This window comes from Triturus cristatus, chromosome 4_1 (assembly GCF_964204655.1).
Source record: "Triturus cristatus chromosome 4_1, aTriCri1.1, whole genome shotgun sequence".
NCBI lineage: Eukaryota > Metazoa > Chordata > Amphibia > Caudata > Salamandridae > Triturus > Triturus cristatus.
Genome location: NC_140585.1, coordinates 1,092,581,699 through 1,092,605,818, shown reverse-complemented (window position 1 = coordinate 1,092,605,818; position 24,120 = coordinate 1,092,581,699). Strand labels below are relative to the sequence as shown.

At 41.9% G+C, this 24,120-nt stretch overlaps 1 protein-coding gene across 2 annotated transcripts in view; it reads right to left on the bottom strand.

Moving 5' to 3' along the window:
- CELSR1 (cadherin EGF LAG seven-pass G-type receptor 1) overlaps positions 1-24,120 on the bottom strand; it is a 457,515-nt gene that overhangs the window by 239,045 nt on the left and 194,350 nt on the right. For both annotated transcript variants that reach the window (XM_085654077.1, XM_085654076.1), the window contains exon 3: positions 20,142-20,364. In XM_085654077.1, the coding sequence (XP_085510203.1) occupies positions 20,142-20,364 (223 nt within the window). The remainder of the gene's footprint in view (positions 1-20,141; positions 20,365-24,120) is intronic.

Genomic DNA, 24,120 nt, shown 5'->3' with positions numbered 1-24,120 from the left:
ATTTTAGGTGAAGAAATGAGGGCAAAAGTGATTGTGGAAATACCTAGATAGATTAGAGTGGTTTTACAGGTTGATCAATTGGCAAGTACAAGCTGTTGTGGTCCACAGCTACAGTAATGTTGGAACTGAAAGAACAGACAACTAGGTTTCGGTGCCTTTGCTGGAGAGAGATTGAAGAGAATGGGGTCACATTGGAGTTGGTTGACCCCATTGTTTTCTGCCAAAAAGAACACAAATTGGGAATGGGAAGAAGCAAAACTGCCAAAAGTTCTAAGAAACGGTTATTTTCATCCTGCTTCAATATATCGTAAGAGGGAGTGAGGAATCGGACACCACTGATGCTAGGAAATAAATAACAACCAGGAAGCGCGCTACTATCTGCAAATGTTGCAGCGCAAGAGCCTTCTGATCCTAGATTACTGCTGGATACTATGGACTGTCCCACCCAGTGATAGGGGACCGCTCACAAAAGTGAGGTAACATGCTATGATCAGGGCCAGTCTCTACAGATGTGCTGCCATTCGCACCTTCTAAGAACAATGTCCCAAAAGAATACTTTGTGAAATGTTAAAAATCGCGCCTTTACTCTAATCACTCTGAATACAAACCCTTCAGCAACCTACATGACAACTAGCAACATTTTTAATGCGAGTCAACAAGATCTGAAAACTGCCAACATGCTAGCAATCATCATCAAAACTGGAAATCAGGATCACACGCAACCTCTATCATAAAATCTAATCAATTCTACAGGAAACAAATTGCTAAAACTACGAGCCACGCACGGTGAGATATCATGGATCACTACCGGAGACTTCAATCTAAACATGGCCAATCAGTGCAAGAGCAGCACTACAGAAAGGGTTCAAGATCTGAGGCTGGAAATTCCACCACAGGTGTCGCACTGTATGACCATCAATAAATGCAATCATACCCTTGTACCAGTCACGGAGACCCTAGGGTTGAGGACCTCCATGGCAGATTGCCAGCTGACTCACCGATGGCCACGACACACAAATCTAGGAACTCAGAGTCAACCTTGGATTACACTTTCACCTCCATATTTCACGACATATAGAGGTCAGATATGAGTGATCACCACCGTCAGATCACAAAAATACCAAATCACAACCAGTACGTGTACCGCATGAAAAATCTTGGAACACAGGATCCAGGAAGTCACTGGCTGTGAATAAGATTGTCTAAATTATCCACGAAAAATTACGAAAAATGGAAAGCTTTGTTAGCAACAGCGCAAGGGGCAAACCTGGACATGACTTCAAATTGGGAGACTATGCTGGCTTCTTTGAAAAAAAACAGCTATGCCCCCAACAACGGCAACGCCTCGTGCAGGGGACTAATAAAAAGCAATGGTGCACCCAGGCCTTAAGGCAACAGAGGCAGCGGCTCAATAAAACAGCCAGAAACCTAAATACCCAATACACGGAAAGCGCACACCCCATGTATTTTCTTGAAATAAGAAAAGAGTACAACAAGTTGAAATGGGAGGCCAAGCAGGCCCACATGGACCAGGAGTGGGTAAGAATTGGGGAGGTATGTAATGCAAAAAATAGAAAGCTGCTATGATCCCATCATTAATCAACTCGAATGAGGGCCAGCTGGAGCCCTAGGAAACACAGCGACTGAGGAACAGTGGGTAGAGCACATCTCCAAACTGTACCAGATCCAGAACACAGATGAACCATCACCGAGCACACTCAGCAGGGTACCGCCTTTAAACTTCAAGGAACAAAAGATCAAAGCTAGATTATGGTCCTGCAAAAGCTGTGGTCCCCCAGGCTCAAACGGCCTACCTACAGCGGTATTAAAAAACGATCTAGCTTTCTCGGGCACTCAACTAGGTACAATAAACAGCTCCTGCCTTAAGGAAAACATGGTCCCTGACTCATGGAAAGGGGCAGTCATACACCCCATCTATAAGAAGGACCAATATAGGAACCTCAGCAGCTACCACATGATCGCCTTGCTCGATATCGATGCAAAGTTATTTGCGGGCCTATTACTAGAGGACCTGGAATCCTGGGCTACAAAATAACATTTTATTCCGCTAAACCACACAAGTGTCTGCCCAACATTGAGCACCACCGACAAGCTGAAAGCTTTGGCCAGGCTAATAGGAAAATATATAAGGAAGAAGCTGGTGAATCTGAATATCCTGCCAAACCTGCTAAAAGGAATTTTACCTCTATACTCTGAGAACTGGGTCCAGCTCACACTTGACTGCAACAAGAGAGTAACATCCAAAATCTGGATAGATAAAGGTATTAAACAAAGTTGCGTGACAGCCCTGACCTTATTTAACTTATACCAGGCAGATTTGTGTTCTCAACTGGATTCTACCAGGTCTCATTCTCCAAAGTTAGGCCAAAAATGAATAACTTGACTATTATACGCATACGACATTTTCTTATTGAACCTCTCTGGTATAGGCTTGCAAAACCCGCTAACTCCCTCCATCAATACTGCTTGACCAATGAGTTATCTATTAACCTCGAGAAAACAAAGGTAGTCATTTTTAGTAAACAGGTAATCAAGAAAAGTGGAAATTAGAATATCGAGGTGTTTGGCTGCCGGATCGCTGGTCCCATGTATTGCATTAAAACACTTTGAAAGCAGGAATGGTGTCGCAAATCTCAGCACTCCAAGTCCTGGCAACCAAACTGCCAAGTCCATCCTGGCTGCCACTGCTAACAGCAATTAAGGCAGAGTACCTTCCAGTGCTAACATAAGGCCTGGAAAGTTTCCCTGGCAAGCTTGCAAGCTTCTTCAACATTGCACAGAGCAAAGTCATCCCCCTTATTTTTTTGCTACCACAAAGTGCCTCTCCAGCACAAATTAGACTGGAATTTGGCCTCCAGGATCAAGAACAGGTACAAGAGGGCTCTTTTCTCAATAACACTTCACTGCTAAAGGAGGCTCATCCAAACTCACTAAGAGCCTTGTTATGGCAAGAAATAGTTTCTAACACGCCCCCGAATCCAAATTCTTGGTCAGAGACAATAGCAGCAACAGTTAAATACTTGCAGGCGGATCAACTTTGGCAAAAAAAGCCTACATCAACAGGCTTTCAAGCTAGCACTGAATAAACAAATCAAGAAGCTCTCCTGGCGCAAAGACAAAGCTAAATTTAGACTGCGCAACCATGCATGGATGCTCATCAATACATACAAGGCTCCAACCGCGCAGTCGTACATGGACGCCTACTTAAGAAAGCAACTAAAAATAAAAGCGCTCCATCCCAGACTTGGGCTCCTCCCTTCTCTCGATGCCATTCCAAAACGGCACCAACCTCCAGAGGACAACAAATTCAGACTTTACCTAGATCCTCACATACTTTGCATGAGCCCAGTTCTATTACCTTGGCACAAAATCTTCCTTCGAAACATCTTTAACGCCAATGGCATCAGATCTTGCCGCCAAGCAATCCAGTTCTGCCTGAAGGAGTCAACTTCTCAAATCATGGCACGCTTTGCAAAATTTCTCCTAAAAGCGGACACTGATTAAACAGTCCATAACCAAACATGTGGGAGTCCAGAATGGAGCACAAACACCAATCCCTCCCTCAAACAAGCAGGTCGGCCATTAGAAAATCTTTGAAGACTTGGCTCTTTGTTTCTGGGGTTTGAAGTATGTCTCCAGGTCTCTTTAGTAGTGATAGTCCTCATTAACGCTAAGACACGTCTGTATTCATGCGCTTTAGAAAAATATTACTAGCACAAACACAATCCTTCGCTCATGATTGATCCCCATTCCCCTATTTTGTTATTGGTCAATGACACAACATACCCACTGCACTTTAACAACCCTCCGATCATTGAGCATCCCAGATACTATGCCCTCGGCCCATGCAACAAACCAAAGGGTCGACCTCTGGAATGGACACCGCCGGTTCTTGCAGGGATTCGGCAGCTTCTTCCCCTCTGGGGCATACCACCTCTGGCGGAAGCTCAGCACTGTAGCACTTTCACTCCATCGGCTTTTGCCAGGACTCCCTTTTTTATCCCACCATGGCAATTCTAATAGGTTTTGCTTTTTTAATTGCTTTCTTTTTTACTCTTATGGTTCATGATGTATCTAATGTATTGCCAATCCTTTTTATTCCTTCTTTGTAGCGGATTACAATGCTTTTTATTGATCGTGCAAATAAAGTAATTCATTCTCACAAACACCTCAGACTAGTGCAGTAACTGACTTATTAAATCTATAAGGAAGTGAGGTTCCCCGAGATGGGCTGATCAGCAATTTTGTGTCAATACTACAAAAAGCCACACACCCGCAACATGGAAAACATAATTGTACGTCTTTAATGCTTACCTCAAATATGAATTTGCATCATTTGACACATAATCCACCACCTGCTGCATAATTTGCAGACTTTGATTTAATCCGTTTTTGTGCAGCTCAAACAAGAGTTATTAAAATTGCTGCATAAAGTCTGCAATTCCTCACCAGACATCTTAAAAAAGTTAACTGAGCACTTTTGGGTGTTGGTTGCTGTAATTAGCTGTGCAAATAGGTGACAACGTTGCCCGATAGTGTAAACACCTCAGTTCGATGGCCTGGGGTAAGGCTTTTGTCAGCAGCAGATATCAAAAACCGTAAATATATAATACAGGGTGGATCACATGATACCCTCTTTGTCATTATCTCTTGTGGACCTAAACAGGCGTTTAGCTGCTACTTAAGGGTTTCAAGGTCAATGTAACCCACAACAGGAATACTACAAGAAGTCTAACCCATGTAACATCTGAAGAGACTTCATCAGATACAGGGTCTCAGGAGACCATCTACACAGATTTTGGGGTTCCAAAAATACTTCTAAATGGGAAGGTACCTTTATTCGCCAAGTCAACTTACATTTTTCACGTCGTGAGATGGCCTAACTTTTCAGCTAAGTCCCACTAAAAAAGAACCAAAGCGACGCGTTTCTTGGGGTGGAATGTGGTTACAATCACTCCCACTGATTGTTACATGAGCAGATGCGACTAATAACTTTAATTGAAACGAGGATACCTATCCTTAGATTTTTTGCTACTTTTCTTGTTTTTAGTGATCTACAAAAAATCATTTTTGCTGTTTGCATCAATTTTATTTGGACCAAGTATGTATTTTCTTTACATATGCTTGGGCCAACTGGGTTTTGCAGCTGCGGCGTTTTCCGCGTGATTGTAGATTTGCCTCACTTGCTTCATAGTCCACCATTTGCTGCACAATTTGCGGATTTCAACAAAAAATAATTTACTGAAAGAAACAAGGGACTCATGGTGCAATGCACTGGTAGTCACTGCAAAAGTGAACCAGTCACCTTTCAATTACTGACAGTTGCAAACACGTATTAAAGTGAGACTAACAAAGGGAAAGTGTTGCCCGGGCAGTATTCATGTATCCAATGGATGACGTTGGAGAGGGCTTTTGTTTGTATAATGAAATATATTACTTATTTAATGCAATAGAAAGAGGGTGGCAATAATTATTCCTTCTTCGGCATGAATATATTTTATTTGATTATTTATATGCAAATTAATGCTACACCACAGGCCATGTTCTCAGATTAGTATTGTATTAGGGTAGCGACAGCACAGAAAAATCCGAAAGATTTCACTACTATTTTGAGGGTCTGAGGTCTTGAATTTCACAATGCTTCCTAACAATGGATTTACGCCACACATATGCAGTACGCAATAATGTGCAGCTTTTATAATGGGGAGAAGTGGTTTTAAAGGAGCAAGTGGAGTGACAGAACAAATCCAAAACTGAAGACAATTCTTAAATATACCTGGGAAATACAGACACACCAGATGTGTGCACATCTCTCATTGTTTTCTTAGGAGTGAATCCACGTTGCTTCACTCAGAACAAGCCCACACGTGTAAACTATTGTTACACAGGCTATTTTAATCTTGGAGTTAGAAGGAATAGTGTTAATACACGTGCACCTGCATTAACAGATAAGACAACAATATCATTTGTTAGAATTATATTTTCAGTAGGATTTGGTGAATGTGTATGGTTTTGTTTCCAAAGTAACCTTTGTATTTTGCAAAGCATTTGGCGTCCCTCTATATCAATCTGTTGAAAGGGCACATTAGAAAGATAATACTGCAACAGAATGCACCACACAATGCCACATAATTAGCATATTCGTGCTGCATACTTTAGTCAGCAATGCGGCATAATTTTGCCTTTCACTACTGCATCATTCCAGTGGCCTCGGCTATACTATTTTATGAAATGTTGGTCATTGTGTCTGTAGTAAGTGCAGCATTTTTGTCATGGTGCTCCCATTTTTTCCTGCCTGAATTTGCTGGCTATAGAACTCTGCACGGTACCACAGCTAAAAAGTATCAAAGCACCTGAGCTTTTCCTCCAAAACATGTACTTTCTATCGGATTACTCGATTTAGTTTAACTTTCATGTAAGGCAATAGTAAATGGGACAGTAAAGTCATCCATGGCATGGAAGTAAAATGTCATAAGTGAGCCGCAGAGTATACCGATGCCTCCTACAGAGATGACAAAAATATAGAACTACTTTAAAATTGTTAAAATTGTTCATCCCGATTGTGCTCAATACACACTTCTCTGGTGTTAGAATGCTGCTTGTGCTCTGGACACCAGGGGTTGAGCACAGATTCTCTATGAATTCTGGTTTGGCCTAACCAGATTCAGAAGATTAATATGGTAGGGTCGCCCTTTCCCAAGTTACTAAGCCAATTTGTAATTCTGTCCCATAGCCCACCAGTAAGGGCCCCCATTACGAGCTGCTCATACTCCAGTTGATCTAATAATGGGTGTTACGGCCCCATCACCCCAATGTGTCTAGTAACAGGAATTTCAGGTCCATCAGTATGAAAATGAGTAATGTGACAGTCTAGCAAGCCTTAACAGTTGCCTCCATAGACTCTGACATCTTAAAGCAGCCAAAATTTCCAGGACAAAATACAGCCAAGAAGAATAAATTGCAGGGGGAATTCATTATATCCAATAATTCCAAATCCATTTCTTAGTGGACTCTCAGGGTCCAAATCATAAGGGCCGCATTACTCTAACCCTCAGAGTTACGATACCAGCTGTTAATAGCAAACCCAGGCACAGAAATGTCTGGTCCCATTAATGGGCCTCTTGTTATAAGGAGCTAAAATGTAGGGCTTTATTTAGAGTGTGGCAGATAGGGTAATCAGTCACAAACATGCTAGAATATTCTGTCCTCCAGTCCCACAGTTCCCATACCCTACTTAAAGATGGAGGAATAGCCCCATTTCTGCTGAAGAGCCACCGGTGCCCAGTGTGTACAAACCTTTGCCCGTTAGCCTGACTAATATTGAGCAGTTTGGTCAATGGATGTACAACCATTTGCCCTATTGAGGGCAGACATTCTGAACTCAGCAGCCAGACTCATTCTGAATCTCCCACACAGAGCCCACACCACACCTCAGGGAACTACGCTGGCTCCTGATACACAAACGCACTCAATTCAAACTCCTCACACTCATTAAAGGCACTACACAACTTAGGTCCCACCTACCTAAAGTCACATTGTTGCAAAATATATATGAATATCCATATAAATGCACTCACACGAACATGAGGCTCAGACCTCCAAAGGGCTTCCTATCTGACCTTGCCTGGACAAGCTTCCAGCAGCTATTCTTAATCAGCCTTAGATGTCACTTTCCTTGTCCTGACATCATCATATGTTTCCTTATCTTGCAAGTTCTTTACACAGTGCAGAGCCAGCCTTTTTGGTCTGCCCATATCTAGCCATTTATAATTGATATGTTACACATCCATGTTAGCCATATTTGGCTTGGTGCCTTATTCTAGTTCCACTTACATGGCATTACTAAAGGTATATAGCACCCGGAAACCTGTCACTCTGGGAAGAAGCAGTCTGACAGCTCCTAAGGTGGCAGATCTGACTTCTTCCTTGCTAATTAGCAATGATGCATGCTTTTGGTACCAATAAATAAATTTCACTCAGATTCTGAGCAAACCTGCTATGTCTGGTGAGTTTCATTCATTTGCTCCTTGGAGGGTGCCAGTATTTCCCATCAGAATGGTGTCAGAAAGTGGGACATTGGAGGACTGTGATGTCACCAGTCGGTAAGTGAGCTGTAAGCTAAATAGCTAACTTGCCTTGTTGCAAGTGACCTTTCAGTCTTTCAAATGCGTATTTCACCCATAGTATTATTAAACGGGGCATTAACTGGCATTTAAAATAAACTGGGGACTGTAGAGAATGTTTTTAAAATATTCTCTGTATCAATACACTAATTTATAGGTGGCATACACTGCAGGAGAGCCTGGGTTAGAGATTAATTGATATGTACCTACACATATATGAAGTAGGTAGATAGGTGAGTGATAAGTAACTAAGTTACTTTATGTCAATAAATATTGACAAATGGCTAGACATTCGGGAATTTATAAAAAAAACATTGCAGGAGACCCTATGCTAGGATGGGGTATTGATTTTACCCACAAAAAGAATCCCTCCCAGAAAATAGTGTGTGGAGCTTCTGATTTGCAGGTTGCACCGGAACACAGGGAAATGATTTTGAAATAAGCGTAGTTATGTCACGGATGAATAACTGCATTTGAATAGGGCATTGATCTTCAGTACTGGACCTCTATGTTTCCTTGAAATGTTTCTTTGATTTATATGTGCTGTCTCTGGCTGGTCCATAACTGTTGATTTTCCTCTTTTTAACTCATTCTATCCACTACCTAACAACTTTTCCTTTGTAGGAGACCTTTTGTATTTATCTTTCAGGGTGTAAGTGTAAAAAAAAAAACACATTTCATGTAAATGGATCTTGAAGAAAATCATGGTAAGCCCACTGGGAAGTTGTTTAAAAAGTGGCAGGAGAGAAAAGTTCAAAACAAATCATCAGCAGATAGCCCTAAAAATAAAGGTAGGAATATAAATTATATAAAATATGTTAAGTAGCTGTGCGCTACTATGTAAAGTGGCGCAGTAACAGTTTAGATGTGTGACGTTTCAATTATTATATACCCAGAATAAAATAAAATAAAAAAAGAGGCAGAAATGCCAAGCATTCCATATAGAAAGAGAATGGACTTTGCATACATTGTCCTATGTTTCAGAGAAGATATTTTGTGTTTGTTTATGTTATATTACGGAAACTTCTAAAGTGCACGAATACCCAAGGGTGTCTTGGCTCTAAGTTGGGGTGTTTACAGTGTCTAGAGAGCGGAGGAGGCTAGGAATTAAAAAGCCAAAGTTTTAACAAGTTTCCTAAAAACTCAGGAACGTGGGAGCTGCGGTGATATTTATGGGCAAGCTGTTCCAAAGCGATGCCGCTTCAGAGGAAAACAGCTTCCCCCCATTTGAGTCTCTTTAATTTAGGGTGCAAGATCATTAAAGTATTTTTAGACCTTAGATCTCGTTTGGGTATATACCAAGAGAGAGATTGTTTAAGGAACATGGGGCCGGAATAATATACAGCTTTATATGTAAGGCATAGAGCCTTGAATTTGATCCGGTTAGCCACTGCAAGCCAGTGCAGCTTTTTGATAGCTGAGAAAGGGTGAAATTTGGGCAAATAAAGGATAAGCCTTGCTGCTGCATTTTGGATACTTAATACAATAATACATAATTGATGTATTAAGGATTGTTCATGTTTTATGTACTTTTTGTAAATGTTATCTCACAACAAAAAAAGCGCTCGGAGACCTTTGAGTATAGCTAGAGCTATATAATAATAATACTGATATTTGTAAAGCGCGAACAGCTACCTCACGAGGAGGTGTCCCGGCGCTAAGTGAGCAAATCAGAGAAGCAGGAGGCACGGGGATTGCTTAGGTTTTCTGCATAAAGAGCCAGGTCTTTAGAAGCTTCTTAAAGCTAGATTCTGTCGTAGCAGATTGGATGGTAGAAGGCAGGGCGTTCCAAAGTTTCGCCGTGCCGGCAGAAAAAGACCTGCCCCCAAGTCTGGCTTTTTTAGCTCATGGGACGAGTAGCTGAAGCAGGGAGTTAGAACGCAAGTGCCTCTCCTGATGGTAGCGGGGGAGTCTAATTTTTAAGTAATTTGGGCAGGTCTCTTTTAGTGCTCTAAACGCCAAGGTAAGAACTTTAAATTTTATTCTACTTGCCACTGGGAGCCAAGGCAGTTCGCGCAGATGCGGAGAGACATGCTGTCTGAAAGGAATGTGCTTTATCAGTCTCGCAGCCGCATTCTGCACGATCTGCAGGCGTTGCACCAGATATTTAGGCAGGCCAAGATAGAGGCCATTCGCGTAATGTTAAAACTAACTTTACCTAGAAAAAGGCACTCAATAGGAAAGAGTAGGCCTCACAGAGAAAAACGAATTTGTTTGTTTTACACAACTAGGACTTAACAAAATTAAAAACAGATGCCCAACATTTTGTTAGTACTGCCTATCAGCTGTGCAAAATGTTACAGCCCTATCCTTAGATACATCTTATTAAATATTAAAAGGCATTCACATTATATGAGTAATTGGTTGCTGCTAAAATAAAAGCGTCCTCCTTTTACCACACTGCAAACTATAGATTTTGACTGGCTTGGAATGCCTGGAATTTATTAGAATGAACTGAGCATCATTCCCAGCACCAGGAAGAGAGCTTTTAACAGCTGCTCAAGCTGTCTGTCCGAAGGAAGCTGTCTGTCAGAACAGAGGGAGGTAATGAGTGGTTTATCAACCTTTTTGGGTTTCTGTGAGGACATTAGAATACAGCACATTGCTGTCATATTGGAAACCTATAGCATCATAAGGGGCCCTGTGTCTTTAATTGTCAGACAGGATTTATCAGTCCTAGAACATGATGCCTTCTCTCCTGAAAACATGTAGAAGCTAACACCTGCCGGTCATAAAACACAGCTAAATAAATAAGACAGGCCTTACCCAGGCACAAGCTACAAATAAACACTGTGGCAACTAGGTTTTAAGTTAGTACAAAATGGCATAAAAGCACGTGCATTGAAGACTACTCATTTTGAAAGTTAGAAATACAGCTTCATTATTTTGGATAAGTATTTCCCCATCACACATCTCCTTCCACCAATCACCTAGACACCTCTGCTCTGCATGACTCCTATTCGCACACATTCCACGCATATATACAACCAGATCAGGAGAACTGGTGTTCTCTTCCATCGCTTCTAAAGCATGGAACACGTACCCACTCCCCATCAGAGCCCCACTCTCTTTTCGAATTCCACAAGAAGCATAAGACCTGGCTAGCTACCATAGAATATTTTTTTTGTTTTTCTAAAATGTACTTCCATTTTAGTAGACTGTTTTTGAAAAACAAAAATCATTGCTGTGCGGGTGCTATGAGCATGGCACCAACCACAGCAAAGCCTACCTAGTGGAGAATTCTACATAAGGTGGACTGTAGTCTGCCAGGGAAGCAGCGCGCATCCCTCTGCTGACCTGGCCCAACAGAGTACCGCCCTCCAAACACTAAACAAGTCCCTTAGTCATGAGCTTTGCCTATTCCATAAAATGGGAGACATGGATACAGTAAGGCAACCTTTGGAATGCCTATCCAGAGCTTCCTGGCAAGAGTGTAATAGGAACTCAGTTAGAGAACATATAAAAGTTTCCAGCACTTCCAAACCGTAAACCTGCCTGAGGGCATGCTTATCATGTGCTACATCAAGGTACAATAAAGTATGTTGCTTCTTAACAGAGCATACAATCTAGAAACTAAAGGACATGCAATATCATACATGTGGTGGTGTGTGTGCTATACATCATATCAATAGGTATGCCGCATATATATCTGAATGAGACTGGGCGAGGCGATAGAGAAGCTCTGCCAGTGCAAGTCCTTTTAGATGCAAAACATTGCATCCCTCTGCCTTTGGAAGAGAGTAGGACACTGGGTTTAGCTATGCTGTAGTTTTCATCAGTTACCATGGGGATACCGACAAGGCCTCTTGGACACTCAGGAGGTCGTGTTACATGAAAACCTTGTAGGAAATAGGTATGGCTACTGGATTCATGCGGTAATCTAGAAGAGAAGAGGTTGAAGAAGCAAATATCAGAAGCGGAGTTTCACACACAGAATATTCGCCTCACATGGTGAGCTGCCCTTTTCTGATCTTCCCCAGCGACTGCCCCACACAACCCTTTTCAGAAGTATTTTGTGTATTCTGTCCATACACTTTGTCAAACAATACAGGGTCCTTCTTATAGCAACAAACTCCTCAACCGTGGCACGGTGAATAATTGTTTAACAAAGTTGAGTCATTTAATACTTTACCGATCTGTAGTTTCACAAAATCAAAATTTTATCACCATGAGGTGCTCCTAGAACACACAAAGACATTCAACATACTATTGTCAATGCCTTGTTCAATTAGCCACTAATAAATATTGGGTATACAAATCAAGGTTACATTGCCAAGTTTACAGATCATGAAAATAAAAGCTCATTTTAAGCAGCACACATTCACAAACTCAACATCCGATGAACACACAGTATGATGTAATGCCAACACAGAACTTCAAAACAATGTGTATTGATTGGCAACAGCCCTTAAGCTAAATGTTATGGTGCCAAGTCAGAGTTGTGTGAACATGTCCTTGCATTAGTAGGAGTTCAAATTATATTGCGCCGTCTACAAAACCAGCCAAGACTGGAACCGATAGTAGCTGGATCCAGCTCCTACTGTAGTTTTCAATGGCGCCTTCGTCTTTCAACTCGCTACAACAATACACACATATTGCTCTGTACAACAGTGCATGGGTAACACTAGCCGCACGGGAATATTGGGTATCAAAGTCATGCTGACAGCAAAAGTGGAAAGGTAGGGCAAGGGGGAGACCTATTTTGAGGAATTTTGTGGCGATGGGAAACTGGTGTACCAGGAAGTAACAGGATGCAATGCGATTAGGTAAGGTATATAAAAATACAGTCACTGCGTAGAAAATCTGCCTTTTCGGTATTATCCCCCAGATGTTTTGCCTTTTGTTGGGCCCTATATTTTTGCTGGCTTTACAACGCTGTACACTTTACTCCTGCTAACTAGTAGTAAAGTGCATGTGCCCCCCAGGACCTGACAGTTAAATGCCACTAATGGTCCACAGCACCTATTGTGCCATTCACTAAATTGGCTGTGCAAACATGGGTTCAGTCCTACCATGTCTGAGTGTAACAGTCTGCTACCTGCCCAGACGTGGGTCCCATGCTCACTTTGCCACTGGATTCAAGATAGCCTGGCTGATGAGGGCTGTTAGTCCAAAAACGGTCCCATGATGCTTGTTTCCGGTCCAGGGAAGACATGGCTTGGCAATTCGGGCTGGACTGTTCCCATGAAGCACAGGGTCAAGACTGATTTGCATATAGCCGTGTCTGAACTGGGGTGGCAAAGTGAGCTAAAGAACGATAATGGAGTCAACCAAGATCTGTGACTGGGGGTGAGTGTCTGAAAAGTTTCAGCACTCCGTCCATCTTCTTCTGTTTGCCTTGTTCGCCCTAAGTTGGCAGGGTATGCCCAGATGTGGGTCCCTTGCTCACTTTGCCACTGGATTCAAAATAGCCTGGCTGATGAGGGCTGTTAGCCCGAAACCAGTCCCCGGATGCTTGTTTTTGGTCCAGGGAAGACACGGCTTGGCAATTTGGGCTGGACTGTTCTCATGAGGCACAGGGTCAAGACTGATTTGCATATAGCTGTGTCTGAACTGGGGTGGCAAAGTGAGCTAAAGAACGATGATGGATTCAACCCAGATCTGTGACTGGGGGGGGGGGAGGGGGGGGGGGGGGTGTCTGAAAAGTTTCAGTACTTCGTACATCATCTCCTTGTGTTTAATGTGCATTGGCTCCCAGGCTTCATCCAGCCAGTGATTAGACTCCCACAGCTGTGAAAAAGGTATGACATGCCTCCCAGAAGCAGACTGACCTGAATGGGCAAAGAAGAGTCCACTGAACTCCATCAAATATAATGACTGGGGACAGTGGGCCTCCTCTAGATAGCACAGTGTCAAATCCTGCTTGACAGGTCTATGGAGCCACATGTAACACTGGGGGCACACTTGAAAGACACAGAACAGGAAGCCAAGACATCTCTTGTGTATCCAGTTTCTGATTACTGAATGACCCTGCTTCTGTCCTACCAGACCTTATCTGGGTTTATTGGGAGTACAATACCTGCTCCAAACTTTATTTGATTGGTATATATGAGAGGACACTAGGACCATTGTAGTACAATCTCTTCACACAGTGCCAGTCCTCAGAGCCCAATAGGAGTGCGGCTGAAGACTTTCACCATCTTGAAAACGTCTAAAGTGGATAGTGTTGAACCGTGAAACATTTACCATATTGTTTGGGACATGCCCAGAAGTCTTTTGCACCCACTAGCTAGTACCAGGCATAAACACAGTACCTCCAGGGGCTCAATTTGGAACACTTTCTGGAGCTGGACCTCCAGGAAAGATTTAAAAACATGGCTATTTACATGATCAGTTACCTTGATTTTCTTTAGGTAGGTAGCGCACAGTGCCAGGACACCTCAGGGTAACAGAGCGCTTTAGAAGTCTCAGTAACATAACATAACAACCTGTGGAATATCAGAAGAGGATGGACCAGCTGCCTGCGACTTGAATGGAGCTCTGAAGGACTGGACTGGTACTGTTTCCAGGACAGAGAAGGGTGATTTGGCTGACCTGTTGTATGGCAACAGGGAGACTACTAGAGGCCTTTTCCTGGAAGTACAAGCAGACCAGTGGAAACTGAACCTGGACTGGAACCTGCTGTCGGCCTATGCCTGACACCCTGCAAGTCTCTAAGTGCCTCCCATAAATTCCTGGGAGGGTTTTAGAAGTGAACTCCTGTTGTGGATATAGACTTAAAAGACTAAGTCAGAATGTAAAATCTTTCAGCAGTACGAACCTGGTTGGTCTGACCCATGCAATATTGCAGTCGGCCTTAAATCATGCCTAGGTCCGGGTCTACTGCAAGCATTGATTATCATTTGCACTTTGTGCTTCTTAGCGCTATTTCTAATTACATTTTAAAAATCATATCTCCAGTTCCCCTTATTGGATTTTTGTCATTTTGTTTATTACTATTTACTCTATTGCCCTAATTCCGTTTGAGAATTCTATTGTTTTTCATTTTGACTTTATTACTGTTTTGGTACTGGATAAATACTGTACACATTTTCATTATTTAAGATGGTCTGCTCTGAACCATGGCTACCAGTGAGGGCAACTTAGGTTAATTTAGCTACTTTGAGAGTTTATTCTGAAAAGTGTGGCGATTATTCCTTGAGATTTGTAGTTACCTACCCCAAATAATAATCCAATTTCTTACACACTGTGAAAAATGTGGTTACTGGTTGACTGGGGTGTAAGCCTTGGTCAATCTGCAACCACAATGCTTATCAGGGTAAGGCATGAGCAACCCCAAATTAACCTGTGTTCACTCCCTGGTAGCTTGACACAGAGCAGTCAGGCTTAACTTGGAGGCAATGTATAAAGTATTTGTGCAACACTTCAAACAGTAAAAAAAAAAAAAACACACCACACATAAAGATCTCACACAGTGCTAGAATAATGGAGCTTAATTTGTTGAGGCGAAAACAACAAAAAATTCGATCAGTAGAACTGGAGTTATGATTTTTTAAAGAATAAAATGTAAAATAGCGCCTTAAAGCACAAAGAAACAACCACGGCTATCTGGTCAAGCTGAACTGGGTCATATTCAAAAGTTCAGACCAAGCATGATGAAGCACAGGTTGGATACAGTGCCAGGTTAGTCCAGAGAAGGTTTTCCTTCTCAAGTTTTGTGCCAAAAGTCCAGTTTGCAGTTAGAGAGGCCTGCGAGGAGCAAGGAGAGTATCGTGGGAAGCTCTCCGTGTGGTGTGAGGAGCGGGCTGGTGTTGCGGAGGGCGGGCTGGAGTTTAGCGGTGACAGACACCGCGCGCAGTCAATGCTGCTGTGCAGAAAGAAAAACTGGCAGAGGCTAGTGTTGGTTTTTGGTGTGTGCAGCACGGTCTTAGTTCAAACTGGTCCGTTTGCGGTTACAAAGAGCCGAAGAGCTTGATTTAAGAGCCTGTGAGCCACACCAAGGCTTGAGGATCTAAGAGGCACCACTAGAGGGCCAGGAAATCACTGCAGCTGGGTTCAGACCCACCCCCCCCAGGCATATATCAGGAGGCCAGCAGACTAGCCCTTGGAGTCACTCCGATGTCCTGGGTTCAAGATGAAGTTGCAGGTCCAGTTCTTCCCAAGGCAAGACCGCAGTAGGTCAGCACAGCAGAGCGGCAGTTTCTTGAGAGCAGCGTTCCAGCAGAGTGGCAGTCCTTTCAGCAGCACAGCAGTCTTTCTTCCTGGCAGAATATCCAAGGGTCAAAAACTGTACTGAAGAGTTGGTGTCTGTCTGACGTCCTTCTTTTATACACAGATGTGCCTTTGAAGTTGGGAGAAGCTTCTAGAGGATGCCTTTGCCCTGTATTCCTGGCCCTGCTCCAGACTAACTACAGGGGGTATGCAGCCATCTGTGTGAAGTCAGAACACGGCCTATTCAAGTTTAAGTGGGGCTGGGCCCAGCTCCTCCCACCCATCCTGCCAGTGATGTCCCATCCAGTCACACCTAAGCTCCCCATTGTTTGTGGCTGTCTAGGAGGAATACACAAAGCCCAACTGTCAGCTACACGCGGTCATGTGGCCCAGAGACAGGCTGCAGGCACTAAACGGCTAAGGCAAGAAAATGCCAACTTTCTAAAAGTGACTTTTTCAGAATTGCAATTTAAAATCTGACTTCACCATAAGTAACGGTTTTTAAATTGTGATTCCAGAGATGCCCTACATGAGCTGGTTATCTCTTGCCACTTGGAAATTTCACTCAAAATGTAATAAGGCAACTCCAATGTTATCCTATGGGAGGGATAGGCCTTGCAGGAGTGAAAAAAGAATTTAAGAGATTTTTACTACCAGGACATGTAAAACTTAAAAGTACATGTCTTGCTTTAGAAATACATTGCACCCTGCCCCGTGGGCTGTTCAGGGCTTACCCTAGGGGCAACTTATTTGTATTAAAAAAGGAAGATTTGGACCCAGAAAATGGTTTACTTTGCCAGGTCAAAATTGAAGTTTAAACTGCACACACATGCTGCAATGGCAGGCCTGAGACATGCCAAATTTCAGCATTTGTTTTCAATAGGATAAACAGGGTGTGGTTATAGAGGAAGTGATAATTAGAGGATCACAACACTGACAAGAAATCAAAAAACTGATTTTAGATGAATGTTTTACCCTTTGATTTCATGAAAAATGCTTTGGCAAATCCAAAAAACAAGACATACAAGGGAAAGACACTGCTCCATCCTAAACAAATATAGTCCTTTTGCAAAAGTGTTCAACCTCCATCAAGATATTTACTAAATAATCTCCTGCTGCTTGTCAATCTCTCTTCACAGTGCACCTGCAAACCGTAGCAGAGGCAGGCACTGTAGAGACTGTCTGGGATCTCAGCCATTGTCTACTAATGACCTGGCACCTAGGTGTCATGCTGGCAGCTTTGTCCCTAACTCCTGCTAGTGACAGAACATTTAAGCAAAACACTTGCTATGCTCGATTAGGAAGGCCTGGATTTGCATTCAGATCACTTGTATGCTTTTATGATCAGATGAGGCCTGACATCCGAACTTTGTGGGCTCTTCGAGGAAGAAAGAGTGACTGAGTTTACATTTTTTTGTTTAGAATTGTACATAAGGGACCAAGGAAATAGCCGAGGACTAATCAGCTATGGAATCCTTAAAGTCGAATAAAAATGATCAGTCTGGTGTCGTACCCTGAATTTCTTTTTAGGAGACAAAGGACCAGTGGGTGTTAAATCCTAACAACGGTCCCTCTTGTTGCAAAAGCTAGAAAAGCTAACTACTATATGTAGCTAGTGGATCAGAAAACACAAGTCTTAAATTTAGCAACTCAGAAGGGGGGCTTATGAAATTGATTTAACATCAAACCCAATGAAGATCTTCCTCGATAGGGTGGACGCGGAATATTATTTTATTTTTTAAAGAGAGTGAGGGGGTAAAGAGAAGAAACGGGGTACATAGCATACGGGAGATACACTGGGCATTGTCCCAAAACAACGAATGACACCCGATGATATTCCTAATAACTTCCTCAAAACAAGGTGACAAATGAGAATGGGGTGAAGAAAGGGAGGAAGGATGGGGTTCAGGGGCAGAGGAGGAAAGGGGATAGAGAAGTAGTGGATCCAAGAGTCTTTGGGCGTCTGAGTAGTACGTGTCTTCCTCAATACCGATCGTGCAGTATTCCAAAAGGTCCATCCAGGAAGACACAGTAATTCAATCAAGTAGAACCTTGGAAGCCAAGTTACTGGGATACTCGTGAAATAGACAGATGATCCGCATTGTTTTCATGGGGATGCCACTTATACCCGACATCAGGCCCCGAGAAAAGCTCTGTGGTAGAGAGATCTATATAGATATAGATATAGATATAGATATAGTTATACATACATACACACACAAAACTACATAAGAACAAACTGCTGCAAAGTGTTGCTGTCTTGTTCCTATGTCTCGGCCAAATATTTGCAAATTATTTTGACCAAAGCAATATTAACTCTAGATTGCCAAAAAAGCATAAATGTTCATGTTTTGCTTGATCTATTTCCATGACGTAGGAAACCGATCCTTGTGTTAAGTAATATAACGGATTGCAGCAACAAATGTTTGCTTTTCTTACATTTAACAATGAACCTCAAGTAAGTCGGTGTACTGTTAGTATGGGATGTTAGCATCAACAGGTAGAACAGGATAACAGGTATGTACGACTTCCAGGCACACAGAAGCAGAGATCTTTTAATCTATTGATGAGCATAAGTGTGCTTGTCACCAAAGGTCAACCGCTGAGGGGAAGTATCAGGTAGCAACTGTGCGCTCAAAATTAGCACTCTACGAGTGTACGGAATTAAAATTCCACTGTAAAACTTACAGAAACTTAATACTGTTGTACTTTGTGACACTGCTAAGGTGTGAACTTTGGACAACTTCACCTGTAGGAGAAATTTCATAATAAAAATGTTCATGAGAGAAGTTTCCTGAAAAAAAATGTGTGGGACAATTGTACTACAAAAGTTGGTTATACCTTTTTTACATTTCGGGATTTTTTAAAGCTCCATTTTGATGGCCATAAAGTTTAAGATTTGAAAACCACTTCACCAAAGCTGCACATTTAAACTCCCACCCGTTTACTCTAGTTTTTATAAATATGAAGCTAAAGTTACAGTACTCTAAGGCATGCATCTATGCAATCGCAATGTCAATTTACAAATTTTACTTAGCAAAATACTTGCTGGAAAGAAATTATCAACATGTCAATTTGCACGTTTGCTCTGCAAAATGTTTTTTCTAAAAATGATTTAGAAATGCCTTAGGATGGATTTTTTTTTATCACTAATGTAAGGGAGTGGTTTTGCCCAACATCATCAGTAGAATTATCATTATGCATATCTGCAACTACTTCTGTACTGTGCGGCCCGTTTGAGCTGTGACCATTTACCAACCTTCCCACTTCTTGGGAATGCTGGTATATGCAATTGTCATTGCAGGTTCCCAATGCGATAATAACTTACAGTGGGCAACTGTGGGACAAGATGGTAAAATGAATTTGCTTTAAAGGAGTAGCCCACAAATTTGAGCCCTGATCGATTCAAAGCTCTCCTACCTACAAAATAGTCCAGGCCCAATTCAGAGAGGTAAACTTAGATCTGATGTTGAAGTTTAGCCTGAAGTCTAACTTTAGATCTCAGTATAACGTTAGACCTTCTGGTCTTTACTTCCACTTCAGGTCTACAGTTAGACTTCAGGTCTAAGTTTAACTTTGTGAATCGGGACCTTAAGTGGCACAGCAGAGAACAGAAATGTGATCGAACTGGAGAAATACAGCAGTGGTGACTGTATGGTTTCCCACAAAAACACAAAGAAAACAAATATCCTGGAATGCCAAGTTGGGGAAAGTGATCCCATACCAGTTAGTACTAAAAATCTGGATTTCTTGTGGCTTGTGTTCTGCATGGGCACCAAATTAACTTCTGAGCAGATCTGGAAGTATTGAAAGAGTAATGAATTTAGAGAAAGTGAAGCTACTTACATGAGTGAGACTGTGAAGTGGAATCGCTGCCTTAACCCTTTAAATGTGACAAAAGATTCCGGAGGAAAGCTTCTGGTAGTCATCTCACAGTAGGGTCGCTCGTACTCTCCAGGGGGGCACTCGCACTTGAAGCCCCCTATTAGCAGATTGACGCAGGTCCCCCCATTCTTGCACACTCCAGGAGCACAGCGGCCCGAACGGGAACTCACTTCACAGTGTTCTCCTAGACATGGAAAAGAAATTGAAATTAGACTACCTGTGTAGTGCTTCACAAACATAGCACAGAGAAATTGAAAAGAGGTCTCAGAGAGAGAAAGACAGGAAGATGTTTGTTCAGAATACTACACCATCAAAAGAACACTCTCGATCAAATATCTTCATCTCGTTAAATGCTGAACTATTTACATGAAGCTTTGCAGTTCATCTCTATCATTGTATGACAATTTTTCATCTCAAAGCTAAACTTTGTTTCACAAATATCACGTAGTGATCTGAATGTTTAGTGACTTCTACATTTGCAATTAAATATTACATTTTTAAACTTACGGCCACCTGTACAGGTAAACCATCAACTATGCAAATGATTTCCAGTTTAGAATCTTTACATGGAAATCTATCATGTCCGGAAATTGTGTCGTAGCTCTGGCCCAATAAGAAGGGTCTGACACTTATACAAAGTAATATCTTCAAGAAAGAGCATACCAACACCACATTTTCTGTTTCCCACACAGATCTTTACTGCAGTTCATTCATAGCTCCCCCACGCAGGTCTCACTTCGAATATTACCTTCTACTCACACTTTACTCAGGACCAGATTTGTAACTGTGTATAATGTTTTATATTCGTTTTTAGATTCACATTTTGAAAATTACTACTGCCCAACTCTTTTCCCTTTTGGGGATACTTAAGTTTCCTATAACAGCTCATCTTTATAGTCAATATTCTTTGCAAAGCACTGCGACACCCTAAAGACTTATGTGCTAGATAAAACTTAAAAAGAAATAAAAATGAAATGAGTTTTATTTGTATAGTTATTTACACAAGAGGTCGAAGGCCTATAGTAACATTACAGAATGGCTCTGTTTAGGCATAAAATAAGGTATTTTACAAAAATGTATGTTCTTAAAATACCTATTTAGAGGATCTTTCAGCCAGACCTCTGCACCCATCAATATCTCATTGGCCACTCACATTTTTCTTCCACCCACTACTGCATATATTAGGAAGCAGTAGGTCAGTCCGCTTCAGCCAATGGCTTACTTCATTTTGAGTGACCTCATTCTGCGCTGCAATAAGGAGAACATCCACACACCAAGTAGCTCCCTTGAGCACCAGGAACTACTATGTAAATCTATGCTTTTAGAGACCCAAAAGATATTTTGGCTTTTAACCAAAACAGGCATTGATAAAGCCAAAGGGCTGGCAGCCAACGCTGGACCTATTGGCTTTCCAATGCTTGTTTTAATAGAGCACCATCCTATTGAAACAATAATAACTTGCAGAGTGTAAATACTGGCAGCAGTGGAGAATGAAAACATTATTAATTACTAAGCTGTTGTTGACAGCTCCAGGCGCGGAAAAAATGAAGGATGCACTGAAAGTTATGTAACCTAGATCCAGGAGGGCTGGAACCAGGCCAGGTTTTCGGGCTAACTGCTATGTTAATGATTTGCATTAAGATTAATTTGATGAACATCCATCTTCTGTAGGTACAACTGTCAGGGATCTGCCCCTATTGGATCCCAAGATTTCTTTTCTTTCGTTTGTTTAAGAAAGGAGAGATGTACTTTTTTGTGAAAAGATAACTATGTATTGTAAAGAATGTTATTTTCAATCTGTCGATCAAAACAGTGGTCTGGAAAAAACAGGTACCTGTTAGAGCAGATTACAGTTTTATGTTATTTTAAAAAATATATCTATAAATTAACGAAAATAATAAACAGATGTAAAAAAAAACAAAAAAACAATAAACTGACCCAGAATTGTCAGTTGTCCAATGGCCCCCTTCCTTGGTCGCCTGCTGACCTTTTTGTCCCCATCTCAATTGTGAATGCACCAATTAACACGCTTAAAATTAAAAATTACAACATAAATTACCATAGGTTTATCTGTTTCGCTCCTAGGCTCTCACTTAAAAAAACAGAGTATCAGCACTTTGATGAGGGCTTTCGGTAGCAAACCTGCTATAGCCAAACTTATAACTTAACATCCTTTCTGGGCCTTCAGGGTTGAGGGTGCTCACTTTGCGCCTTCAGGTCAGTTAGAAGCTCAGTCCAAGGTTGGCTGCAGATATCTCACACTGTGGTTTTAATACCCAGATTCATGATCACTAAACGAATATGTTTCCTACCATGCGCTTCTTCAGTGCAGGCCCCTGAAAATGAAAACTATCCGTCTACATCCTGGAGGGCTTTTTACTGCACTTTCTTCTTGTCTCCTCCATAATTTACGGACTACTTGGATGCTCACGGGCAATAAATGTTCAATTAAGATGACACCCTTGTGCTATTAGCTAAAAGGGATCCATTTCCAATAAAACACACCATGTAAACCTCTGCTGTAACCATACCAACTAATGAAGCGCTCCCTCCAAAAGATCAGTCATCCTTATGGGTATGGCCTTAAAGAACCTTTCTATTTTGACGCCCCATAAAAAGGGCTGCCTTTGTCCAGTTGGCCAACCTTTGTTTGCCCCATTAAGCAGAGTTATTAGCCATGTTCTGGGATTGCTTCCTGATAAACTCCTTGTGGTGGGAAGCATATAAGGAATACATCTGTGGGCCTACTCTGCAGGGAAATTCCAAAAAAGAAGAGCAGAACCACATGAACCGAGCAAAACTTGTCTGCGATCTAGAAAATATTAGGGCAATTTTCATTCAATATCAAAAACAGATTGCTTAGGAAAGTTGCTAGTCTGATATGTACCTGCACCGCTATCAATATTCACAAGTATGGGGAACTGTTTCACAGCTCATCAATCATAATTTCTACACAAAGTAACAAGGTTGAATAACCTTCACTACTCACACTGTCTAATAATGAAACTCCATTCCTCTCACATTTACAAAGGCAGTGAAGCTGATAAAATGTTGAACTGTTCACAAAAACCCCTCCAATTTGTTCAGTGCTAATCATACTCTACTGCCCCTATTCTTAGTCCTTTCAGAAGCATCTATTATGACAGCCTGATAAATGGGTCGTGAGAAATGCAGAAATAAAAGAAATAAGTCAAGGAAAACTAAATACACGAAAACAAACCAATCAAAAATAAAACAAATGTGCTGGAGTTTGTTCCATAATGAGTACTAGGCCATTCACCGGGTCACAATACTGTAGCTCACATGCGTGGTCTTTTCATTACAACTTTCATTAGTCTGTGGCCCCCTTTATTGACTGTTGAAAGGAAGAGCAACACATTGTGGACTCAAAACTACAACATTCTATAGGGTTTGCCAAGAGAAGTCCAGCAACATCACTGGGTGCGTCCACTTCATCTGGACAATATCTCGATGTATTATATCCCTCGGCCCTCCTTACACACTCACAAGTCAGACAGAACTATGTCCACCTTAGAATCGATAGCTGTCACCTGGCTTTACGCCATCTTGTTCACCGACTCAGGTAACCACCCTTTCTCTCCCGTTTGTCCTCGCCCCACTACCTCCTAAATCCCTGGCAATAACACACTTGTACAGCAACAGCAGCCCATTGCCAGTACTACGATCCACACAGAACTGCCAACACTGTGTCATGTTGATCTACCAACCAGTCATTGCTGACCGCCCATCACTAATCCAACGTGTAGCTCTGAGAGTGCACTTTAATCCTGAGCCTCTCTTAGCATTCCTCTCTCAGGTTCACACTCTGCATCATGTGGCAGATAAGGTAATTGGCGCCTTCTTGTACCACTCCTTTCATTCACTCTTCAGCCCTTTTGTAGCTCTGAGACAACAGGACAGGAACAGAATCTGTCCACAA